This window comes from Gracilinanus agilis, chromosome 2, assembly GCF_016433145.1.
Source record: "Gracilinanus agilis isolate LMUSP501 chromosome 2, AgileGrace, whole genome shotgun sequence".
Classification (NCBI taxonomy): Eukaryota; Metazoa; Chordata; class Mammalia; order Didelphimorphia; family Didelphidae; genus Gracilinanus; species Gracilinanus agilis.
In genome coordinates this window covers 50,688,074-50,710,774 of record NC_058131.1, presented here as the reverse complement: position 1 = coordinate 50,710,774, position 22,701 = coordinate 50,688,074, and the positions used below count along the sequence as shown (strand labels likewise).

The 22,701-nt window shown below is 53.3% G+C and overlaps 2 protein-coding genes across 2 annotated transcripts in view; one reads left to right on the top strand and one right to left on the bottom strand.

Annotated features, from left to right (window-relative positions):
• CDH15 (cadherin 15) overlaps positions 1–10,643 on the top strand; it is a 96,784-nt gene extending 86,141 nt beyond the window's left edge. Inside the window, exons 5-14 of the mRNA XM_044659387.1 lie at positions 63–223; positions 1,211–1,339; positions 4,519–4,704; positions 5,339–5,592; positions 5,834–5,976; positions 6,531–6,767; positions 7,610–7,849; positions 8,115–8,251; positions 9,167–9,343; positions 10,219–10,643. Of these exons, the coding sequence (XP_044515322.1) occupies positions 63–223; positions 1,211–1,339; positions 4,519–4,704; positions 5,339–5,592; positions 5,834–5,976; positions 6,531–6,767; positions 7,610–7,849; positions 8,115–8,251; positions 9,167–9,343; positions 10,219–10,419 (1,865 nt within the window). The 3' untranslated portion in view covers positions 10,420–10,643. The remainder of the gene's footprint in view (positions 1–62; positions 224–1,210; positions 1,340–4,518; positions 4,705–5,338; positions 5,593–5,833; positions 5,977–6,530; positions 6,768–7,609; positions 7,850–8,114; positions 8,252–9,166; positions 9,344–10,218) is intronic.
• Positions 10,644–11,534: 891 nt separating this feature from the next.
• SLC22A31 (solute carrier family 22 member 31) lies at positions 11,535–22,499 on the bottom strand. Its single transcript, XM_044663170.1, has 10 exons — positions 22,122–22,499; positions 19,482–19,585; positions 19,096–19,250; positions 18,087–18,255; positions 15,478–15,620; positions 14,683–14,791; positions 13,471–13,685; positions 12,821–12,932; positions 11,888–12,294; positions 11,535–11,790 (listed from the first exon to the last, which is right to left on the bottom strand). The coding sequence occupies exons 1-10, from the start codon at positions 22,497–22,499 to the stop codon at positions 11,732–11,734; spliced, it is 1,851 nt and encodes a 616-aa protein (XP_044519105.1). The 3' UTR covers positions 11,535–11,731.
• Between the last annotated feature and the right edge of the window lie 202 nt (positions 22,500–22,701).

The following is a 22,701-nucleotide window of genomic DNA, read 5'->3' as shown; positions in this document are numbered from 1 at the left end:
GGGGCCCTCGATCTGCCTCTGGGGAGCGAGGCCCCTGCAAGTCAGTACGTCTGTCCCTCCAGGCACCTATGTAACAAAGGCTGAGGCCACCGATGCCGATGACCCAGACACAGACAACGCAGCCCTGAGATACTCCATCCTGGACCAGGGCGAGACCGAGCACTTCAGCATCGACGAGCTTACGGGGGAAATCCGAACTGTGCAAGTGGGGCTGGATAGAGAGGTGAGGGCCCTGGGAGAGAACGTGGGGCTCCCCATGGACCCCCTGAGTGTTTGCCTGGGTGATATCGTAGTCCCAGACAGACGCTCCCCAAAAGGGCATGGAGGGGGGCATCCCTGCTCTGGAAGAAGAGCAAAGTCTAACCCACTATCCCAAGCACTGGTGATGTCTGGGAGCTTTTCTAATAATCATAATAGCCAGCACTTAAAGTCTGTGAAGAGTCTTACACATATTGTCTTATTCACAGGACTGCGGAGTTGGGGGGTGCCTTTTTTATTTCCATTTTATAGATAAGGAAGTTGAAGGTGAGAGAGATTAAGTGACTTACCCAGGGTTACCCAACTAGTGTCTGAAGCAGGATTTGAACTCGGGTGTTCCTGGCAATAACTCCATCACTTGATCCCTTGAGCAGCCCAGGCAGCTTGGGAAGGTGTGCCCACACTGGTAGTGGAAGGGCAGAGTCCTCTCTGCCAGGCAGAACTAATGTGGTGCCTTGCCCCCAGTGCCCTCTTCTAGCTTTGAGTTTGTCCACAGAAGGGAGAAGGGGGAACTTTTTCATTTGCACCAATTTCCTTTTATTTAGAGGGTTTTGAGGGGGGAACTGAAGTATGGAGGCTCATCACTTCACCCAGGAGTCAGCCTTCCTTCCATGATGTCCTATACCTGAGCCAGCGCACTGCCACCAAGCACCACTTAGGAAGGGAGGGCGCTTGGAGGAGCTCTGAAGCTTAGTCTTATTACTTCTTGGTGTTGGTCCACAGTCTAGGGCACAGCTGGTTTTCAGAACCTGATCCTGATGCCCCAAGAATTCTATCTCCCCCTCCTCATTCTGCAACCCCAGCTGGCCCCCTGGTCCCCAAGGATGCCCTCTGGGCACCACTCAGGAGCATGGGTGAGCTGGTTTCCAGATGGTTGGTGCCCTTTGGCAGGTACCTTTATCTCTGGTCTCGCTCTGTTTTTTTGCCCCGACCTTCTTTCCCCCTCCCCTAGGTGGTCGGAGTATATAACCTGACGCTGCAGGTGGCCGATATGTCTGGGGAAGGGCTCACCAACACCGCCATCGCCGTCATCTACGTGGACGACGTCAATGACAATGCCCCGGAGTTCACCAGCGAAGAGGTATTGCCCTTCTCTCTGCTCCTTGCCCCATCCCCATCCCCACGCCAGTGGTCCAGCGAGGGAATCTCAGTTCTTCTCTGCACCTGAAGCCAGCCCTGGTCTTAGCATCAGAGACTTCTTCTTTCTACTCCAGAAGACTTGAAACTATTTGGCTATTGGTCATGGGTGGGACTTGCTTCATGGTTGAGGATGATAATCAACAATTGCCAGGCACTTTGCTAAGAGTGGCAGGGTATAAGGAAGGGCAAATACAGCCTCGGCAAGCAAGGAATTTATATTCTAATGCAGAGGCAGCTTGTGTCTCTGTGACTATATGAATTATATTATATATATATAATGCAAGGAGGTCATGGAACAGAGGAGACCAGAAGCTAGGGTACTGGAGGAAGAGGTCAGCAGAGGCAGTGGGGCAGGTATCCCAGTGGCTAGGGTCAGGAAGTCTTGAGTCCAAATCCAGATTCAGTCATTAGCTCTGTGTGACCCTGGACAAGTCACCTAACTTTTTTTAAAAACCTTGCCTTCCATCTTAGAATCAATACTGTGTAAAGCAGAAGAGCAGTAAGGGCTAGGCAATGGGAGTTAAGTAACTTGCCCAGGGTCACACAGCTAGGAAGTATCTGAGGCCAGATTTGAACCCAGGATCTCCCATCTCTAGACTTGGCTCTCAATCCACTGAGCTGCCCAGCTGCCCTCCAAGTCACTTAACTTCTGTTTGCTTCAGTTTCCTCAATGGTAAAATGGGGATAATAATCACATTTCCCTTGCACAAAGATCAAAGGAGATATTTGTAAAATGTTTAGCACAGTGTGTAGCACATAGTAGGTGCTGTAATAAATTTATTCACTTTTATTTACTATAATGGGAAAAAAAGTGATAGTTGGTTATTTTGAAAGAAGACTCAGACAGAGGTGTGAAGGAAAAGCATTCCAGGCATGACAGTGAAAAGGTGGGAAATGTAGGGTCATGGATCAAGAACAGCAAGTTGGGGGCACCTGGGAGGCTCAGTGGATTGCAATCCAGGTCTAGATGGGAGGTCCTGGGTTCAAATCTGGTCTCAGATACTTCCCAGCTGTGTGACCCTGGGCAAGTCACTTTTATGCACCAATTGCATAACCCTTACCACTCTTTTGCCCTGGGACCATTACTTAGTATTGATTCTAAGAGAGAAGGTAAGGGTTTTAAAAAAGGGTTTAAAAAAAAGAAGAAAAGAATAGCAGATTGGCCATGTATACGTGTATAAGTGATGTATAAGAAGATGGAAAAAGTAGGAAAGAGCTCTTTTATAAGGGGCTTTAAAGTTTACATTTGGTCCTAGAGATAATAGGTAGCCAGTCAGGTTTACAGAGCAGGAGAGTGACTAAGGACTTCCTTTCAACTGATCGAAATCACATTGGCAGCTGTTGTGGGCATATGGATTGGGAAGGGAAGTCTAAAGGCAGGACAAGCAAAATGGAAGCCATTTGGGATAGAGTGGGAGTTGTGTGAGGAGAATGAAGGGCCCTATTGGTGAGAAATAAGAGAGAAGTGAGACAAGGTTGGGCAAATGATTGGACATGTGTAGTAAGAGTACGGGGACAAGTAGGAATCTGGAGTTGTGAAACTTGGGTGACCTGAAAGATGGCGGCACCCTTGATGGTGATGGGGTGGGATTTCACTATAAAAGTCATGAATTCTGCTTTGGACACAGAGGGTTTGAGCTCCTCCTGGGTCTTCTAGTTTGAAATGTCTATTTAAACCAGAAGAAAACATATGATTTATCACTTGTTTATATGGATAAAGTTGGAGTTTGGGTTTTAAAAGACAAAAAAAATGAAGACTGTGGAAATAGGTATTGAGTGATAATACCTGGATAACACAGTGGAATTGCTTGTTGGCTCCAGGAGTAGGCAGGGAAGAGGGGAGGGAGACAACAAGAATCATGGAACCATGGGAAAAAAAAAACAAAAAATAAAATAAATTCAAATGATATGCCTATTTGGAGACATCCCAGGGTCATCCTGGAATGATGAGAGCAGCTCCTGGTCACTCGGACCTTAAAGGCTCTCAAAGCATTTCCCTCAAAACAACTCCATGAGGTAGGTAGTGAGTGCAGTTATTATATATAATATACACACATGTTATATGTATGTTATTATATATGTATATTATATAGGCATATAATCCTCATTTTTGATGAAGAAATTGAGGTGTTAGAGAGGGTAACTTTCCCAAGATCATGCTGTTTTAAGGCAAAATCCAATTTTGCATCTGGAGTGGCAGAGAGCAACAAACATTTATTATATCACGTGCCTGGCCACGTTCCCGGGTCTGTGTTAGGGACTGCAGCAGAGGGAAGAGAAAACCCAGCAATCTCCGCCCAAAGGGAGCTTCCGTCCGATTGGGGAGATAAGGCACACACAGGAAAATCAGAGAACAGTAGAAGAGGCAGAGGAGAATCTTGGTTTAAATTGTCTAGAATTACCTGAAGCCCTCGAAGAGTTTGGAGGAGGAAGAGTTATGGATGGTTGGCCAGAGTAGTCAAGGAATACTTCTCAGAGATGGTGTTGGGACTTAAGCTGGGTCTTGAAGAATAAAAAGGACACCCGGCAGCTCAGTGGATAGGGAGCCAGTCCTGGAGACAGGAGGTTCTAGGTTTAGATCTGGCCTCCCACTTCCCAGCTGTGTGACCCTGGGCAAGTCATTTAACCCCAATGGCCTAGCCCTTGCCACTCTTCTGCCTTGGAACTGATAGTCAGTGTCGATTCCAGGACAGACAGTAAAGGTTCTAAAAGAAAAAAGTAGAAGAAATGAGACAGATGGAAAGAAGGGAACAGAGAGAAATCGGCTTGACCAGAGGAAAGAGAGATGAAATGGTCATATTATGTGTATCTGCAAAGGCCTTTTGGGATGAGTTTTTGGAAGAAACTCTCTTTTCGTTTCCAGATGAGAAGCAGGCAGGACTAGTTTGAGTTATTCATGTGTGCTATAAGTCTTTTATATTTCTATTTCTAATATGTTTAAGTAATAAAATCCTCGTCCTATGGGGGAAAAGTTTTGGGGGGTCCATGCCTAGCGGCTGGGACGGAGGGGAATTGCCCATCGTTCTGGAAGTCCTGGAGGGATCAGCTCCATCAGTGTCCTCACACTCCAATCTCCTATTCTTCCTGGGGAGTGACTGGGCTTTGGGGCGTCTCTCTCAGTTCTCCATGAAAGCCAACGAGGCCGCCGGTGGCATAGACGTGGGGAGGCTCGAAGTTCAGGACAAGGATCTTCCAGGCTCTCCCAACTGGGTGGCCAAGTTCACCATTCTGGAGGGAGACCCCGATGGGCGGTTTGCCATTCGTACGGACCCCAAGACCAACGACGGTATCCTGTCTGTGGTGAAGGTGAGCCTTTAAAGCTAGTACATAGACGGTGCCGTGTTCAGGTAGGAGGGGAGACCTCCGCGTTCACTGGCCCTCCCCAGGTGGTAGGTGGGCAGTCAGTCTTGCCTCATTTCACAGCCAAGAAAATGAAGGCCAGGGAAGATCACTAGTTGGGTTGCATCCAAAGTCAACTTTAGGACCTGGACTCCTGGCTCCTTTCCTGGAACTGTCTCATCCTCACTATCGCTAGGAAGCCTGCTCCTCATCCCAACAGACTATCATGCATGCCAATTAATCAGTGTGCATTTATTAAGCACCTGCTGTGCACCAGGCTTTGGGGATACAAAGGCTGCTCTCCAGGAGTATATAAAGTGGTATACCAGAAGATGGATTGAGGGAATGGGGGTGGAGGGGGCAGAGAACATAGCTATCTCAGTCCCAGAGCCTGTAGCTTCTGTATTTTGAGTCTAGGGTTTGGGTTTGGGTTTTTCTTATTCAGATCTGTTGGTGCTTTATGGGGTGGGGGAATGGCTCTAGATAAAACCCAGGGCTCCTAAATGTGTGCCCAGAAACTGTGATTATTTGGGGGAGGAGAGGGAGGAGGGAAGGGACTGGAAGCCTTTGATGTCAGCAGCTCAGTCTCTGGTTCCTATAGCCCTTGGACCATGAGAGCAGAGAGCATTACCAGCTTCGGGTATCAGTGCAGAATGAGGCCCCCCTGCAAGGGAGTGCCCCAAAAGCTGCTCGAGGCTTAGCCACAGTGACTGTGGAGGTACAGGATGTGAATGAACCACCCATCTTCTATACCAACCCTCTTCGAGCCAGTGTGGCTGAGGGTGCTACTCCTGGGACTGAAGTCACCATCTTCTTCGCCCGAGACCCAGACACCCAGCAACATCAGCAGCTCAGGTGAGAGCCATCAAACTTCCTCAGGGTTCCAAATTTGCAGAGACCTGCTGCAGCCTGGGAAAGAGGCAGAGGGTTCCTGTCCAGTAGCCTGATGGGTAGAATCTATAGTCCAGCCACAGAGCATGTGTCTGGACATACATGCACAGAAATACACCGAAGTTTAAGTTGACATGTGAGATTAAGCCTGCTTAGTGTAAGTCCGTGTCCACTAACATCTGATCCTTCCCCTCCCTTACCTTAGTTACTTCAAAGACTATGACCCTGAGGACTGGCTTCAAGTGGACCGTGCCACTGGTCGGATCCAGACCAAGCGTGCTATCAACCCAGCCTCACCTTTCCTCAAAGATGGCTGGTACAGAGCTATCATACTGGCCAGTGATGATGGTGAGGGGATGGTGGGTGGGGAAGTGACACCATGGAGATTCCCCACCCCATGGAAACCACAGACTTGAGGGACAATGTAGAAACCATCCTTATTGGCCACAGCCATGACTACATATGTGTTCCTAAGTACAGAGGCCTGGATTTGGGGTGAGACTATAGAATGTCTCAGGGTCTAATAATGGTCCCAGATCCCAAGGGGGCTGCTAAGACTTGGTGTTCCAATCTAGATTCATTGATGCCCTTTGGGGGCTCATGGAATATGAGAGCTAGAAGGGATTTTCTAGGGTTATTTAGTTGAGTTTCTTCCTGATGTGTTTTGCTGTGAGACCAGACTCCCTCCTAAACAGAAATGCCCTCTCCACCAGCCAGCATGAGTAAGGGGATGATTGAAAGTCACTGCCCCCAGGAAAAGTAGATTTCTCCAACCCCTTCTCCATATGTCAAGTCCACCATAGCTCACAACTGTGTCCTATGACCAAAATCAGACAGAGGTCTAGATGGGGCAGTCAATAGGTCCAAAAATGACATATAGTCTCCCCCTTCTTTATCACCAGCATCCCCAGCTCGCACAGCCACGGGCACCCTCTCCATAGAGATTCTGGAGGTCAATGACCATGCTCCACTCCTGGCCTCGCCCACGGGTACCCTATGCAGTGACCCTGGCCAGGGGTCTGGCCTCATCATCGGTGCTACGGATGAGGATTTGCCTCCTCATGGGGCCCCCTTCCACTTCCAACTGAGCCCTGGTTCCCCTGAACTGGCAAGAAATTGGAGCATCAGCCAGCTCAATGGTAGGAACCCAACCCTCTTCCTAAAGTGTAGCCAAAGAGTTCAGCAGCCAGAATACTACAGGGTGGGTGGGTGGGGGAAGGAACTGGAGGCAAAGGGGCTGTATAACAGGGCTTGGGATCAGTAATGGGTGAGTTCAAATCCCACCTCAGACACTTATTAGCTGTGTGGCCTCGGTGGATGACAACTTCTCTGAGCCTCAGCATCCTCATCCAGAAAATGGAACTAATAATAGTGCCTGACTCCTAGGCTTGCTAGGAGGGTCAAATGAACCGTTTGTAGAAAGCCCTTTGCAAAAACGCTAAAGGTTATATGTTAGCTGCTATATTGAGCAGCGCCTAGTAGAGACAACAAGAACTTCTTGACTGATGGTGATTATCATTCATTCTCCATAGACCCATGAAGTAAAATTATTTACTCAAGGTAACCCAGTTAAGCAGTTTGGAAAGCTGAGACGAGAACCCAGGACTCCCGACCTAGCACTATGCTATGACTTAAAGGAGGGTGAGATAGGGGATAGGGACAGACAGGAAGGAGCTTAGAGAACTGAGGATGGGGACTGAATGACAGAAAGAAGAGGATGGGGCAGCTAAGGTAGTACAGTGGATAGAAGCCAGAAGGACCTGGGTTTAAATCTGGCCCCATATACTTCCTAGCTGTGTGACCCTGGGCAAGTCACAGCCCCAATTGCCCTGCCCTTGCCTCTCTTCTTAGAATTGATACTAAGATAGAAAGAAGCGGGGGAGGTGGCCAGCAGGGGGGAAGAGGCAAGAGTTGTGGGGCGAGGCAGGGGCAGGGTGGGGAGTTCTCTCTAGACTCCTCCAAAAGCCTCATCTCCTCCTAGTGACTCACGCCTGGTTACGCCTGCGGACAGAGGCTCCGGAGGGTCTGTACAGTCTGGCCCTCCTGCTCCAAGACTCCGGGCAGCCTCCGCAGCAGCTAGAACAGCAGCTCAATGTGACCGTGTGCCGTTGTGGGGAAGCCGGAGTCTGCGCCCCTGGGGCGGCCGCCCTTCTGGCTGGGGGAGCAGGCATCAGCCTGGTGGCCCTGGTCATCGTCCTCGCCAGCGTCATTCTTCTCCTCCGTAAGTTCTTTCCCTACCTGTGCACACGTGGCCTCCTAGAGAAGCCGAGGGAGGTGTTTATCCCCACCCCCACCCCGACCCCCGCGCGTCTCACTTAGGGTCCCAGCCTAATCCTGCCCTCCTCCCAGAGACTCCTGGGCTACCCGGACACGCCCCTCCCCCACACCTTGCACAATCCCAGGCCATCCAGGTTACCCAGTTTATTTAGGGTCCCGCCCCTGCCCTTCCCCTCCATGCCCACGGGAGCTTCTTCCCCCCGGGACAGTGCTCATATTGCTGGTGGCCATCTTTGAGCGCTTTCGCCAGCGAGTCCGGGAGAAGGGGCTGCTGGACGGGCTGCAGGACGATGTTCGGGACAATATCCTCAACTACGATGAGCAGGGAGGCGGAGAGGAAGACCAGGTGAGGGGAGAGAGGAGGCGGGCCCTGGAAGGCGGGAGGGAGGGAGGAGGGAAGGAGATATGGGGAGGGGGGGCGGGTCACAGAAGGCCGGAGGGAGGGAGGGACACCAGGGCAGGGCAGGGAAGGAGACAGAGACGGGGACCAAATAGGGTTGGGATTAGGGAGTGACAGCCAGGGAGAGGGAGGACCAGGCGGGAAGAGACATCAAGCTGGGCCAGAGGAGCGGCAGGGTCACCCGACGAAGGCAGAAGATTTAGATAGACAAGATAGACTTGTCCCGAGACCCCACGCGGATAGGCTGGAAGAGGCACAATGGCGGAAGATTTCCAAGTTCCGACCACTGAGGCAGCACCTTCAGATTGGCCCAGCACCGTCCGCGCTCTCTCCTTTGAGGATGTATAATCCCCCAAATGGGAGGTCCAATCTCTAGAGAGCTCCCAGCCGAAACTGCCCTGGCTGAGCCTCACCTTCTCCCCTGGCTCACCGGGAAAGTGCTGAGACTCTGGCACTGCCACAAAGAGGGGAGCTGAAGCTGGGCATTGGAAGGGTATCCAAAGCCTCAGGCAGGGCCTCAGGTGGTATCAGTACCCAATGTCCCGCCTGTAATGGGAAACCCTCCAGTACTTCCTAGGACGGAGAACTGGAAGGGGCGAAGAGATAGATGCCTCCCCGGCAGGTGAGGAAATGGACACACGCAGAGAGGAGGGCTGAGAGGCCCACAGAAGTGCCATTTAATTTTTCAAGGGTTGGGGATCCCATTTGAGGGTTATCGAGGCCTGACTCCTTCTTGCCACCGAGGCACGGAAAGCACAATAGTTGGGGGGAGGGTTCCTGACTCTCGGGGAGCAACTCTGGGGGGGGGCAGGAAAAGGGGATGAGGATTCTTAAATCGTGGCCATCGGTCCCCTGCTCCAGGACGCCTATGACATAAACCAGCTTCGCCATCCCGCCTCTGCCGCCGAGCTGATGCCTCAGACTTCCTTCAGGGGGAGACAGCCTCTGCGGAAGGATACACCCTATCACCGGGTACCTCCGCAGCCCTCCAGGGCCCTGCCCACCAGCCCCTCGGACATTGCTGACTTCATCAGTGATGTAAGTGTTCCCAGGGGGAAGACGGAGCCTCTGTTCTGGGCACTCTGGGACTCTCACCTCCCATGGTCTCTCCCAACCGTTCTGACTCCAGTCCTCAGCTTCACCCAAAGGCAAGGAAATGGCAGGGGGAAACCCCTTTCTTTTTAGGCAGTGTGGACACTGGCTTGCCCAAGCCTCTGGCCAGTTTCCCACCACCACCCTTTTGCCAAAAGCAAGAAACTGTCCCTTTCCCACCCCTCCTCTAAGGTGTTTTCACAGAACAAAGTCCTGTTTCAGGGGGACATATAGGCCTTCTCTGATGGCTAATCCTCATAGGATCCTGGCCACTGCCTCAGTTTCCTCAGGACTTCCCATCCCAATCCAGCTGGTGAACTCCTATTCTCTGAGCAAGCAGGATGCAACTGGATAGATAAAACCCAAACAGCTCATGATGCCCAAATTGCTCCCTTTCAGCTGTCAGATACAGACCATCAGTTGTTCTCAAAGTGCTGTCTAGGAACCTCGAAGGGTCCCCAAGACCTTTTCAAGGGGCCTGCAGGGTCCAACCTATTTTCATTATAATCCTAAAATGCTTTCCTTTCTAATCCAGTGAATATCAGTGGATGAACCCACATAAACAAAACTCAGTCCTTTTTAAGAGCAGAAAGGGATGCTGAGACCAAGAAGGTCGAGGACTCCCAACTCCTGTGGCCACCCATGATCCTTCGGCTACACCTCTCCCTTCCAAACGGTTTCCCGAAAGCTCATTTTTTCAGTGGGTTTCCAGTCCGTTGGCATGTGGCCCTGGCACACCCACAGAACTACATCACTGAGCCGTTAGTTTGTGTTTAGAGTTCCACTGAAGCCTCCCTTTCCTGTCCCACCCGTGTCCCCAGGGTCTGGAAGCCGCTGACAACGACCCCAGTGTCCCACCCTACGACACGGCGCTCATCTATGACTACGAGGGGGAAGGCTCTCTGGCAGGAACACTCAGCTCCATCCTTTCCAGCTTGGGAGATGAGGACCAGGACTATGATTACCTCAGGGACTGGGGTCCCAGATTCACCCGGCTGGCAGACATGTATGGGCAGCACTGAAGGGTGGGGGCACTTGGGGGTCAGAGCAGGGGAGAGAGAGCTGAAAGAGTCCTTCCCCCATGGGAAGGGGGGCTGATGAGAACAGAGACGAGAAAGAAGGGCCGTAGCTGTAAGGCTCAGCACGTTCCCCCTCTCTGGGGGCTCAGACATTCCGGAGGCTGAGGGGCTCTCTCCACCCTCCAGCAACCCCGGGGGGCTTACTGAGAGCAAGAGGAATTCTCCCCACTGCACTCTCCCTGGTTAGCCCTAGGTGGGGCACTCTAGACAGGGCACAGAGCAGTGAGGAAAAGCAAGCTGCCCGTCATCCTGTGGCCTCCTGGGACCACGCCAGAGGGGCTGCTCTCCAGAGGAAACCTGTTACCTCCCAGAGCCTCACCCTAACTCTTCAGAGAAGACTGGGGGGGAGGGGGAGGGAGGGACCAGGGGTCCAGCCAGCCCCTTTATGAGAAAGTCAAAGTCCAATTGCAAGATCCAGCCATATTCAAGCATCGGATCAGACTTGCCTTATTCTTAAAAGGTCTGGGGTGCCATATGGTCTCCCTCGTGCTCCAGAGGAAGCAAAAGCTCTATGGTGCTATTGGGTCAAACGTCCTAGCAACAATGGGTCAGGAGGTATCCAAAAGCCAAGCAAAATGGTGAAGATCCAGGGACTAAATGACATCCCTTGAACGGGAAGAACCAAACTGAGCTGAGCCAGGCTGGACCTCAGAGAAGGGTCCTGCCCAGCTGCCCAGGTAAAAGGAGGCTCAGGGATACCCTCCCTCCTCCCTAGCTCCTAGGCCTGGCTCAGCCCTTTCTGCCAAATCTCCCCAACAGCCCCCATCTCTACCACCCCCTGGTGTTTGCCCTGCTCTGTTGCAATGTGTTTTGTACAAAACGAATTAACTGGATGATGCTGTTTGAATTAAAGAAAACCACCTCAGAGACATTTCTAGATTGGGGCCTGGATCTTCTGGAACAAGCCTGCAGGGGTCTTTCTGGGTGCCAATGGCCAAGTTCTTGCTCCAGGACCTCCCCCTGAAACCGCCCCCCCCCCGGGGCGAGGGGAGGAAGGAGCCCGGTCCCAGAAGGCCTAGAGACCCGGGGGGGGGGGGGCAAAACCAGAGAAGACAGAGTGATTTTCAGGATGCTTTTAAGGCAGGAGGGGAGAGACCAGCCCCAGAAAGAAAACTTCATGCTGGAGGCCGAGGGTTCGAGACGATCCCAGGGTGCCAGGAGGGTGGCCAGCCACAGCAGTATTTGTCTGCCTCTTAGGGAAACAAAGCTTAGTTGGTGCAGAATTTGAGGGCCAGATAAGCTGGGAATCTCTGCCCTACCGCAGGGGGCTCGGTGAGGGGTTCAGAATCATTCTCTTCCTCCCCATCCAGAAAACTGGTGAAGAGAACAGTCAGGGCTCAGAGCCTGATCCCAGAAGGCAACAGTGACCAAGTGCCCTCCAGTTTTCTCCCTCCCTCCGCAGGGCATTTACCGTGGGCATCCTCCTCCTCCTGCAGTTCCGCCGTGCCTCGGCACTCTGGCGCCGGGGGGTCCCTGGGCTGTAGATGCTCAAGAGTCGTGCTGCGGGAGTTGTGCTGACATACGTAGCGGGTCTGCCGATGGGAGGGCAGGAGCAGCGGGGCACGATGGTCCTGGGGGTGGCGCCAGCGGGGCAGGAAGATCGGGGGGTGCCGCCAGCCCTCGGCATCCTCCAGGGACTCGGGGAGGCTCCGTCCCTGGCTCTCCGGAAGTAGGAGAATGCAGAGCATGGAGAGGACGGCGAAAGAGGTGAGCACCACATGGTGGAGGAAAAAGCCGCGGCTGTTGGAGATGCTCAGGACAGGAGTGGCCACCTGGCCCAGGAAACCGGCCGCCGTGATGAGACCCAGGCCGGCTCCTCTGAAGGAAACAGGGGTCCGGGCAGAGGTCAGCTCAAAGGGTAGAGAAGCGGGTGGGAAACCCTGAAAAGCAGCCCTGTGCCCCCCCCCAGGGCAGAGACACTGAATGCAAGGCTAGGAGTGAGGGGGGCCCCAGCGCCGGCCCCCGGCCAACAGGTCTGCCTTTCAGCTAGAAATGGGAAGATCTGGGGGGAAATCTGAAGAAATATGGGAAAAGGATTCAAGTTTCTCCCTTCCTCCACTTCCCCCAAAATAAGGGGAAATGGGAAAAAATCTCGTTTCCCTCCAGGTTGGCTCTCCTCGCCCAAGGCTCAGCCTTGTCCCATCCCAGACTCCCAGGGGGACTGCAAAGCTAGAAGAGTGGGCAGGATCCTGGGGAGATGGTTGGGGGTGGCACGGCCATGTGGGGAGGAGGACGGGCTCTGCTCAGAACTCTGGGGGTTCCTGGGGCAGCACCCTGATCCCAGCTGTCCTCACCCCATCCCCTCACCCCACCCCCCCACCCCCGAGTGGGAGGCAAGGCTTACCTGATCACAGTGGGGAGGATCTCGCCGGCAAAGAGGAGGCTGAGCACAGACATAGCCTGGGAGGCCAGGAGGCCCAGGCCAGAGAGAGCCACCACAGTCCAGATGGGCAGGTCTGAGAGGAACCAAGAGGGACCCTGGAGCCGGTGCTCACAGCCCCGGCTGACCATCTGCTTAATTTTTTTTAACCTTCACCTTCCATCATAGTATCAATAGAAATGATCAATTCCAAGGCAGAAGAGTGGTAAGGGCTAGCCAATGGGGGTTAAGTGACTTGCCCAGGGTCACACAGCTAGGAAGTGTCTGAGGCCACATTTGAACCCAGGACCTCCCATCTCTAAGCCCGGCACTCTACCCACTGCCCCACCTAGCCCAAGGTTACCCAGAGAGAAGGCAAAGCCCAGCCTTCTTGCCCCCCGTGTGGCGCTCTTTGTGCGATGTCACGCTGCTCCCTCATTTGTGCCCTCTGAATTCCTCCACTCGCCTGAGAGCCCCAACAGGGCCAGGGGCCGGCAGAAAGCAGGCTGCCCTGGGAGGGCTCTTGGCTGCTGGGCAGCCGGCCAGCCAGGGACAAACTTTCCTCCCAGCCTGGAGATGCCGCTACCTGCCACCCCGGACCCTGCCTCTCCTCCCGGGGCTTCTCTTCCTCTTACACTGGCCAAGGGCGAGGAGGAGCAGGGCGGCCAAGCTGGTGAGGACGGTCCAGAGAAGCAGATTGGCCCGGCGGCCACAGAACACAGCCAGGAGGACCAGCAAGAGGCTGGCGGCAGCCTCCAGCCCAGCCAGCAAGAAGCAGGGCAGGTAGAAGTGGGGCAGGTACGGGGCCAGGTTCTGGGTGAAGTTATATTGGATGCCGTTCCCGAGCAGTCTGTAGAGGAGGGGACAGGACCAAAGACTCCCTGAGCTGGATCCCAGACTCTGTCATCTTGGCCCCAGGGTTCTTAACCTGGCCTTTAGGGGTACATTGCAGGAGATCTATGAACGTGAATGGGGGGAAAATGGCCCCTTCATCCCCCCCACCCTTTGCTTCCTCTGACATCCTGGCTGTTTCATCCGGTGCCTCTAAAAGTATTTTTTGCTTAAACGTTTACTTTCTGTCCTGGCATCAATTCTAAAACACAAGGGCAAGGACTAGGGCAAAAGGGATTTAAGTGTCTTGCCCAGGGTCACACAGCTAGGACGCGTCTGAGGCCAGATTTGAACCCAGGTCATTCCGACTCCAGGCCTGGCATTCTGCCTACTGAGCCACCGAGCCGCTCCCGAAAAACATTATTCTGAGAAAGGGTACCCAGGCTTCAGCAGGCGGACTTGTCTCTTGGTTATCGTGCTCGGGGCACTTTGTAACCACGGCTCCTGCTCCCAGCCTCAGCCCCACGTCCTCCCAGAAGCCTCCTCAGTTGTTCTAGCTGGCACCAACCTCCTCCTTGTCAGTGTGCCCAGGACACACACCAGCTTCCTGATGGCCCGTCCGACCTATGTCGGACCTCCGGTGGAAGGGGGTCGCTACCGCCCGACACAGCCCCATTCCACTTGGGGACAGTCCCAATTGTCTGAAAGTTTTTCTTTATACCAAACTTAAATTTGTGCCTCAGAGGGGCCCCAGCACAGCCATAGAAGGTAAAAGCACCCGGGGAGAGGAGGATAACACGTGGTGACACGGCTCCTTTTGGAGAAGAGGTCAGAGGATTGTCGTTCCCATTTGTCAGAAGAGATAGTGGAGGCCAAGAGAGGTGGCGACCCATAACGCTATTTTAAATGGCAACAGTGGCTCCTGTGACTGCCTCCCCCCTCACCACCAGCCAGCACCCCCAGGGGCCTCAGTCCCACTGCCTCCCAGAGCCCTGCTTGGCATGGCAGCTCCTTACGTGGTGAAGGCCAGGATGAGGGTGTTTTTCCAGATGAGCTGCGTGCTGAAGACCTCGAAGATGGAGTGGTACCGGCTCAAGGACTTCCCCTCAGAGAGCCTGTCTAACTCTTTGGGTAGAAGGAAAGGGAGGCGTTAACTGAGTCTGGCAGGGGGGCTGTTGGGGAAGACAGTGATGGAAGGGTGATCAGATCCCACTGGGGAGGGGTCATAGTGAACCCTGAGGAGCAGGTGCCCTCGTGCCTCGGTGGAACATCCAGGAGTATTCCACCGAGGGAAGAGAGTCCGTGTAAGCTCCCCATCCCACCACCGTCTGCCTTCAGGATAAGAACTCGGGGCTCTGCCCCCAGCACACACACACACACACACAATCCTGGTCTTGAGCGTGGCTCCTCGTGGCTGATGGGATGCTGCCCCAATTCCTCCATCCTCCTCCCCCCAAATCAACAGCCTGCCTCTTATCTCTGAGAACTCTTCCAGAAGGGCTCGACACTGGCCAGCCCGACTCCTCCCTTAATATATCTCCTCCTGCCTGCCCTGCATCCAGACAGGGACGGCCGTGAGCTCAGATCCGCCCCCACTTCCTAGCAACTTCTCAAACACAGTAGGCGCTTAATAAATGCTGTTAAATTGGAAACCTAAATGTTCTTCCTATGCCTTCACCTGTGCATCCTCTTGTAATTTCTGGATTTAATAATAATAAAGGCAGTTAAGAGACATGGTGGGTAGACCACTGCGCCCAAGTTAGAAGAGTGCAAAGGCTTGGAAATGAGAGATGATGGAGGAAACAACTCACCTGCAGCCAGAGTGACATCCTCTGAGGTAGCGTCTCCAGGGTTTTGGCAGGCCCCTGCCAAGTGCCACAGGACCTCCTTGGCTCTGCCCGGCTGCCGAGTGGCCACCAGCCATCGGGGGGACTCTGGGAACATGGAAGGAAATCTGCAAGTACATGACACAAAGCAGAGAGTTTTATTCAAGTTCCATCCAGCCTCTGTGCTCCTCAGGCTATTCCCATCCTCCTTTCAGGGGTGTCATGACACACGCTAAAGCCACTATTCCCTCCCCATCAGGGCTCCCAAGCCCAGCTCAGACCCAGAAAGATTTCCTGCAGGAACCTTCAGATTCAGAAATAAATCCACAGGGAGTAAGCCAGACCTGGAAACGGGAGGTCCTTGATTCAAATCTGGTCTCAGACACTTCCCAGCTGTGTGACCCTGTACAAGTCACTTAGTCCCCATTGCCTAGCCCTTACCACTCTTCTACCTTGGAACCAATCCACAGTATTGATTCTAAGAGGGAGAGTATGTTGGAGAAGAGGAGGGAAGGGGAGGGGAGAGGAAGGAAGAGAGGAGGAGAGGAGATGAGAAGAGGATAAAAAAAGAGAAGAAAAGAGAAAAAGGGAGTTTGGTTGAGGATGCAACCTGCTCAAGAGATAGGATGAGATGGAATGAAAGACTGGGACACAGGTAAGGAGGACAGGGTGGGAGATGATGTCAAGGCTCTTTCTTTATTACCTGACTTCTCCCTTAATATATTTCTTGTACATCCTTGCTCCCAGAGACAGAGATAGTTGTGATCTCTGAATTGCCAGTTTCTAGCATCTTCTCAAATATAGTAATAAGTGTTCAGTTGAAAACCGAAATGTTCTTCCTATGCCTTCACCTGCCCAAGTAGCCTTCTAGTCCATCCCCATTAGATTTTCTCAGTAAAATAATTGAGGTCCTCACCTGAGAGAGGGGAGAGAGAGGAGAGAGAGGCTTGAGAAGAGAAGAAAAGATTTGGAAAAACTTTTGGGAAGAGAGAGATGATCAGGAGTCAGTGAGAGTAGAAAAAGTATTGCCTTGCTGTAGCGAGGGCCCAGCTGAAGATGGCTGCCAAGAATTAATACTGTGCCCCATATGAACAGAATATGATTGTGCATCTTCTTCTAAGAGCAGAGAAGACAGCTGGAGGGGAGGAGCAGGAGGAGGCACCCAGGACAGAAGTGTGGCAAGGGATGAGCAGCAATAGGAAGCCAGGGAATGAAGAGCAGGAAATAGCGTGGAGCTGAAGTGGCTAAAAATGCATTGGAAAGAGAACAAAACAGAATTGGAGTAGAGACGATGCCCTGAGAAGGGACAGAGGGCCGGGGAGCCTGGAAGCCTTGATGATGGCAAAGAATGGGTTTAAGAGTGGTGAGGTTTAGGGAGGGAGGGAGAGAGAGGGGGCATCAGTTGGACTTTGATGTCAAGAGTTTTTCATTTGAGAAATGGAACAGTCATGAGTAATGGGGAGATTTGGGATATGATGATAATAATAATAATATAATAAACCCTATGTGTGACATCAAGAGCTATCATTTTGATAACACGTTAAGGTTTGGGAAGTACTTTCCATGTTATTCACTTGATTCTCATATTAATCCTATGAGCAAGATGCTGTTATTATCCCCATTTTGCAGATTAGGGAACTGAGATAGCTAGAAGTTAAGTGATTTAATGATAATAACAATAGCTAGCATTTACATGGTGCTGCTTTTTTTCTAAAAACCCTCACCTTCTGTCTTTGAATCAATACTAAGTATTGGTTCCAAGGCAGAAGAGCGGTAAGGGCTAGGCAATGGGTGATAAGTGACTTGCCCAGGGTCACACAGCTAGGAACTGTCTGAGGCCAGATTTGAACCCAAGCCTGGCCACTTAGCTGCCTCTACAGAGTGCTTTTTAAAGGAAGATTTGCAAAGCACTTTACAAACATCATCTTATTTATCCTCCCAACAACCCTGGGAGGTGGGTGCCAATATTATCTCCATTTCTGCAGATGAGAAAACTGAGGCAGACAAGTTAAATAACTTGTCGAGATCTGAATTCAACCCCTGCCTCAGACGCTTTCTAGCAGTGTGAGCCTTGACAAACTTGAATTCAGACCTTCCTGGCTCCAAGTCCAACACTATCCCCTTTTTCTACCCAGTTGCCCACCAAAAGATCACTTCCTTCTGGGGGGATAGGGGAAGGCTTTGTGGGAAAGGTGGCACCAGATGGGCCACCTGGAAAGAAGGCAGCCCTGAGCTAGTCCTTCTGACCCTCAGGTTCCTCATCTGTAAAACAGGCACAGCAGTACTCATGTCCCCTAGCTTGCAGGGCTATTAGGAGGAAAGTGCTCTGTAAATCTTGAGTCCTATAGAAATAAGCCCTGTTATGATAACGGATGAGGAAATTAAGGCTCAGAAAGAGGAATCAACACGCTCAAAGACCAGATGACGAGCCTGGGACCAGAGCCAAGGTCCCGAGACTCCTCTTCCAGCAGCCTTCTGATCAGAGCTCATGTGGCACCCCGCTGGCTCCGGTCCAGGACCTCCGTTCTGCCCCTGCTCCCACAGCCCAGCAGCACCAGGGAGGAGCAAGGACAGCAGCCCTGAAGGGCACTCACCCCCAGAAGAGCAGTAACAGGCCCAGGAGGAGGGTCACCAGCCCCTGGAGGAACCTCCAGTCTTTGCATATCGCCGCCAGCCCTGGCAATAGCATCATCCCCGCCGCGAAGAAGAGGCCAGCCACCATGGTGAACGGGAGGCGATGGTCAGCGTGGCAAAGCTCCAGCCCTTTGAGGATGGAAGAAACGGGTGGATGGGGAGCCAAGCCCAGGGAAAGCCACGGGGCAGGATGCAGGCACAGGCTGGCCTCCTCAGGGAATCCACTTTGGCATTCCTCTTTCCTTCCTGAGCTTTGTGACATCACGCAGCAACTTGGGCCCCCAACCTTCCCGCTCTCCCAGGACCCGGGAGGGCTGACGTGCTGCCGTCTCCATTCCCGGAGGAGTGTTGCGACATCAGAGCCAGGAACACTCACTCCTTTGGTGGGTAAACACTGGAGCTCGCTGGGCAAACAGGAGTGGCACTCCCACCCTCTACTCATGCCTCGAGAGCCTCGATTCCTCCTCGTTCCTTCCCACCACCACCGCCACTACCGCATGCTCTCTAGATGAAGCTGCTTCCCCCCTTTGCCTTCTGGTCTCTCTCCCTCTCTCTTACTCTCCCTGTGGCATCCCCTCCAGCGATGGTACCAGTCCTGCCCCCTAACTGGCCACTTCCCTTCTCTGGGATTTCTCCCAACTTATCAGGCACCTACCAAGAGCAAGGTTGAGGTCCAAAGGTTTCGAAAAATTCCATAAACAAAAATACAGGGGGCCCATGGGCACTGGAACCCCTGACACCCTGATCTTAGCCCAGAGGAGGAAGGATGGCTACCCGAAGGCACTAGATAACTCGCATATCTTTCTAGAGCACATAAGGATTTCCCTACAGCAATGCTATGTGGAAGACAAGTTGATTTGCCCTTCCCCAGTGGAACATAAGCCCCTTGAGGGTACCACACTATTCTGTCTTCCAGTGAGGGACCAGGTGGGTCAGACTCCCCAGATCCTCTGCTCCCCTGATACTCACGGGCCACATAGAGGGAGAGGAAGGCACCAGCCAGGGTGGCCCCATAGAACAGCCGCAGGGCCAGCAGCATGGGGTAGCTGATAGCCAGGGCCACGCCAGTTCCCAGCACCGTGGCTAGAAGCAGGGAGGTCACAAAGACGGCTCGGCGGCCAAACCTGCAGGCACAAAGGGGTGGTGAGAGAAGACGGAGGAAAGAGAGGGAATGTCCAACTTTTGGGCCAAGCATTTGGGGGTGCCAGTTAAGTGGGTAGAGGGCACAAGTGCCATGGTAGAAATCCTTGTGCCTGGCAGAGCTCAGGACCCGGGGGTGCTCACACAGGGGAGCTGACTCCCTACCTTGGAGGCTGAGGGGCTGAGAGGAGAGAGGAATGGGCTGGGACCCTTACCGGTCACAGGCTGAGCCTAGAGTCACACAGCCCAGCAACCAGCCCAGAAGGTAGCTCATTTGCTCCAGGGGCACCTTCCATTGGTCCTCACACACGAGATTCCACTGTAGGAAACACAGAGGACCTGCCTGTGATGGTGTAATGTGACCAGGAGTTCCATTTCCCAGCCTCCCCTTGCCCGGACCCAGAGGCGATCAGATCTGAGGTTAGACTCGATCTCTGCCCTGTTTTCTCCTGTGGGAGAAGAATCACAAAGCCTCAGAGCTGGATAAAGAACTCAAAGAAAACATTTCAAAGAACATCCTGAAGAGCCATTTCTTTTTACAGAGGAAACGGAGCTGGAGTTACATGTTTAAGGTCACACAGGTGGCAGGGCTGAGATTAGAACCCAGATGGCCTGACGCAGTCCAAAGCTCTCTCCATCTATACCAAATCAAGACCGCCCATCCTCACCCCCAAAACCACCTCTGGGGTTCTAGAGTCAAGAGAATGCTGCATTTGGAGTTAGAAGCCCTGAGTGTGAATCCTGCCTGTGTCAATTATTCCTTGGGTGACCTGAGGCATTTAAGCCACTCCATTTCTCTGGGCCCCAGTGTCCTCGTCTATAAAACAAGGGGGTCGAGCTAGACCTTCCACTGAGGTTCCTTTTAGCACCAAGGCTGTGATTCCTATTGTTCCCCAGATCTGGAGACCAAGGTCATCCACCTCATCTAGGCATCATGTTCCAGGTCTTGTCTGAGGGAACAGGCTAATGGCACCCAGCTAGGAAGCAGAGTACAGACCCCAGCACTGTCCTGTGCTGTGACCTCCCCGTGGACCACAGGAATGATGGGCTCCTCCTACCCAACACTCAGGAGCAGGAAGTCAAACCCTCTTGGAAGATTCCTGACTGCAATTTTCTGGTGAAACCCAGAAAAGAAGAGGTGGCTTTTGAGATTGGGAGCAGGGACTGAGGGAGGGGAGGGAGCTTCCCATTTAGCTGCCTATAAGCACCCAACGTTAGTGAACCATTGGTTGTCTCCGGGATGGGGCGTCCCTGGCACATCCTGAAAAGTGCGGGTTCTTCATCTTTTTTTGTATTGTAGAACTCTCAGGAAGTTTGGGGAAGTCCATGAAGTCTTTCTCAGAATAAGGTTTTAAAATAATGGAGAGAAATGCTAAATTTCAATTAGTTTAGTGAAATAAAAATGCATTTTCCCCATCCAAATTCAAAGACTCCCTCCCTCCACCCATGAACCCCAGATGAAGAACCCCTGCTATTGAGGACCCACCCCTATTTTGATTATTCCTAGGTCAACTCAGGTCACATATTTCAAGATGGAAGGGATTAGGCAGATACAGAGCACAGTGGATAGAGCCCCAGGCCTGGAGTCAGAAGGACCAGGTTCAAATTTGAATTAAGATACTTCCTAGCTGTGTGACCCTGGGCAAGTCACTTAACCCCAGTTGCCTAACCCTTATTGCTATCCTGCCTTAGAATTGACTTTAAGACAGAAGGTAAGTGTCGAAGAAGAAAGAAAAGAAAAGAAAAAAAAAAGACGAAGGGAGCTTGGAGATTCTTTAGTCCAATTCCAGAGGTTTTCCAGAGGAGGCAGAGCCCAAGGTCGCCCAGCTAATAAATAGCAGAGGCAGAATTTCAATCCAGGTGCCAGAGCATCTCCAAATCCATCCCTCTCTGCCCTAAACCACTTTCATCCTCTAACCCCAGGACATCTGGACTGGAGCATCTGAGCCACACTCCAAATGATCCTCCCCATTCCCCAGGAGGAAGAGGCTGGGCTTCCTTGGTCTGCCTCCGCTCTTCCCCCAGCCTCCATCTGGGCACTGCTGGGGGGCCCAGGGATTTTCAAAGAAAGCAAGGCTTTGAAGGAGCGGCAGCTTTGAGAGAGTCCACTTAGGACCAGGTGGTTTTCCCAAAACAAAGCAGCCCCTTGCCTTCTTCCCCCTGCCCCCTCCCGAGACCCAGGGGTGATCTCAGAGGCAGGCCTGGCAACAAGGGGACCCCCAAAGCTGTAGTCTCAAGTTTGAGGAAGTGGAAAAGGGAAGGGAGAGAAGAGAGAGGGGAGAAAGGGAAGGGAAGGGGGAGGGGGAGATGAGAGAGGGACAAAGGGATGGGGGAGGGGGACAGCCGTGTTTAAGAGAGGCCCCTCCCAGCACAGAATCTGAATTGGGGGCCCTGAAAGAGATCACCTAATCTCTCCTGAACAAGGGCGTGTCTAAAATATCCCCAAAACTGATCATCTGAAGTCCACTTGAAAACATGGAGTTAGGGGGAGCCCCTGAACCCCAGACTTTGGGTCAGCTCATAGGAGGCTTTTCCGGACATACAAGAGCATGTCGAATCCCCCTCTCCAGCCACAGGCCCTTCAAATAAGCCCCGTCTCTACTCCCACCAATGTGGGGCCTGGGCTCTGGGAGCAGCCTCGCCGGGTTTAAGCCCGGGCGCATCCAGGTTGAGTGTCTATGGACTTTGGGGGACCCTTGGGCTGGTGCAGAGGAAAAGGAGTTCCTAAATTGGGAGCTAAGGAGCTGGACGTGAATCCCCGCTTACTAACGGTATGCCCCTGAGCAAGTCACTTCCCCATGGCTTCCTCTTGTGAGGTCTAAGGGCCGCCTCAGTTTCCCCTCCGGGCTCCGCACCTGGGTGACTGGGCTGCTCAGCAGGCCAGCGACGGGCCGCGCGAAGTCCCAGCCGCGGGTGCAGGGCCGGGTGCCATTGGGCTCAGGGCCCGGGCCGGGATAGCGGAGCAGCTGGCAGGGGCTCCAGCCTTGGGAGGGCGGCGACAGGCGCGGGAGGCTGGCGTTGAGCAGCGCCGGGCCGGCCAGGGCGCGTAGCTCCGGAGGCAGCAGTGCCGGGTCGGGCCGGCAGTGGTGAGCGGGCGGCGCCGGGAACAGCAGCGCCTCGGAGCTGAGCGCCAGCGCCAGGGCCACGTTGGGCAACCAGGAGGCGGCGGCCACGAGCCGGGCCCTGCGGCCCCAGGAGCCCGGGGCAGGCAGCCCTCGCGTGTCCAAGTCCATGGCTCCGGGCGGAGAGAGCCGAGGCGGCCAGTCCCAGGTGCTCGGGCGGGGCGGGAGGAGGGGCAGGGGAGGGGCAGAGGGAGGGAGTAAGGGGAGGGGAGAAGGAGGGCCAGAGCGGGGAGGGCGAGAGCCCTAGCTTTCAGGGGCGCGGGCCCGAGTCTGGCTGGCTGCGGGGACTTCCCGGCGTCTTTCCACTCCTCGC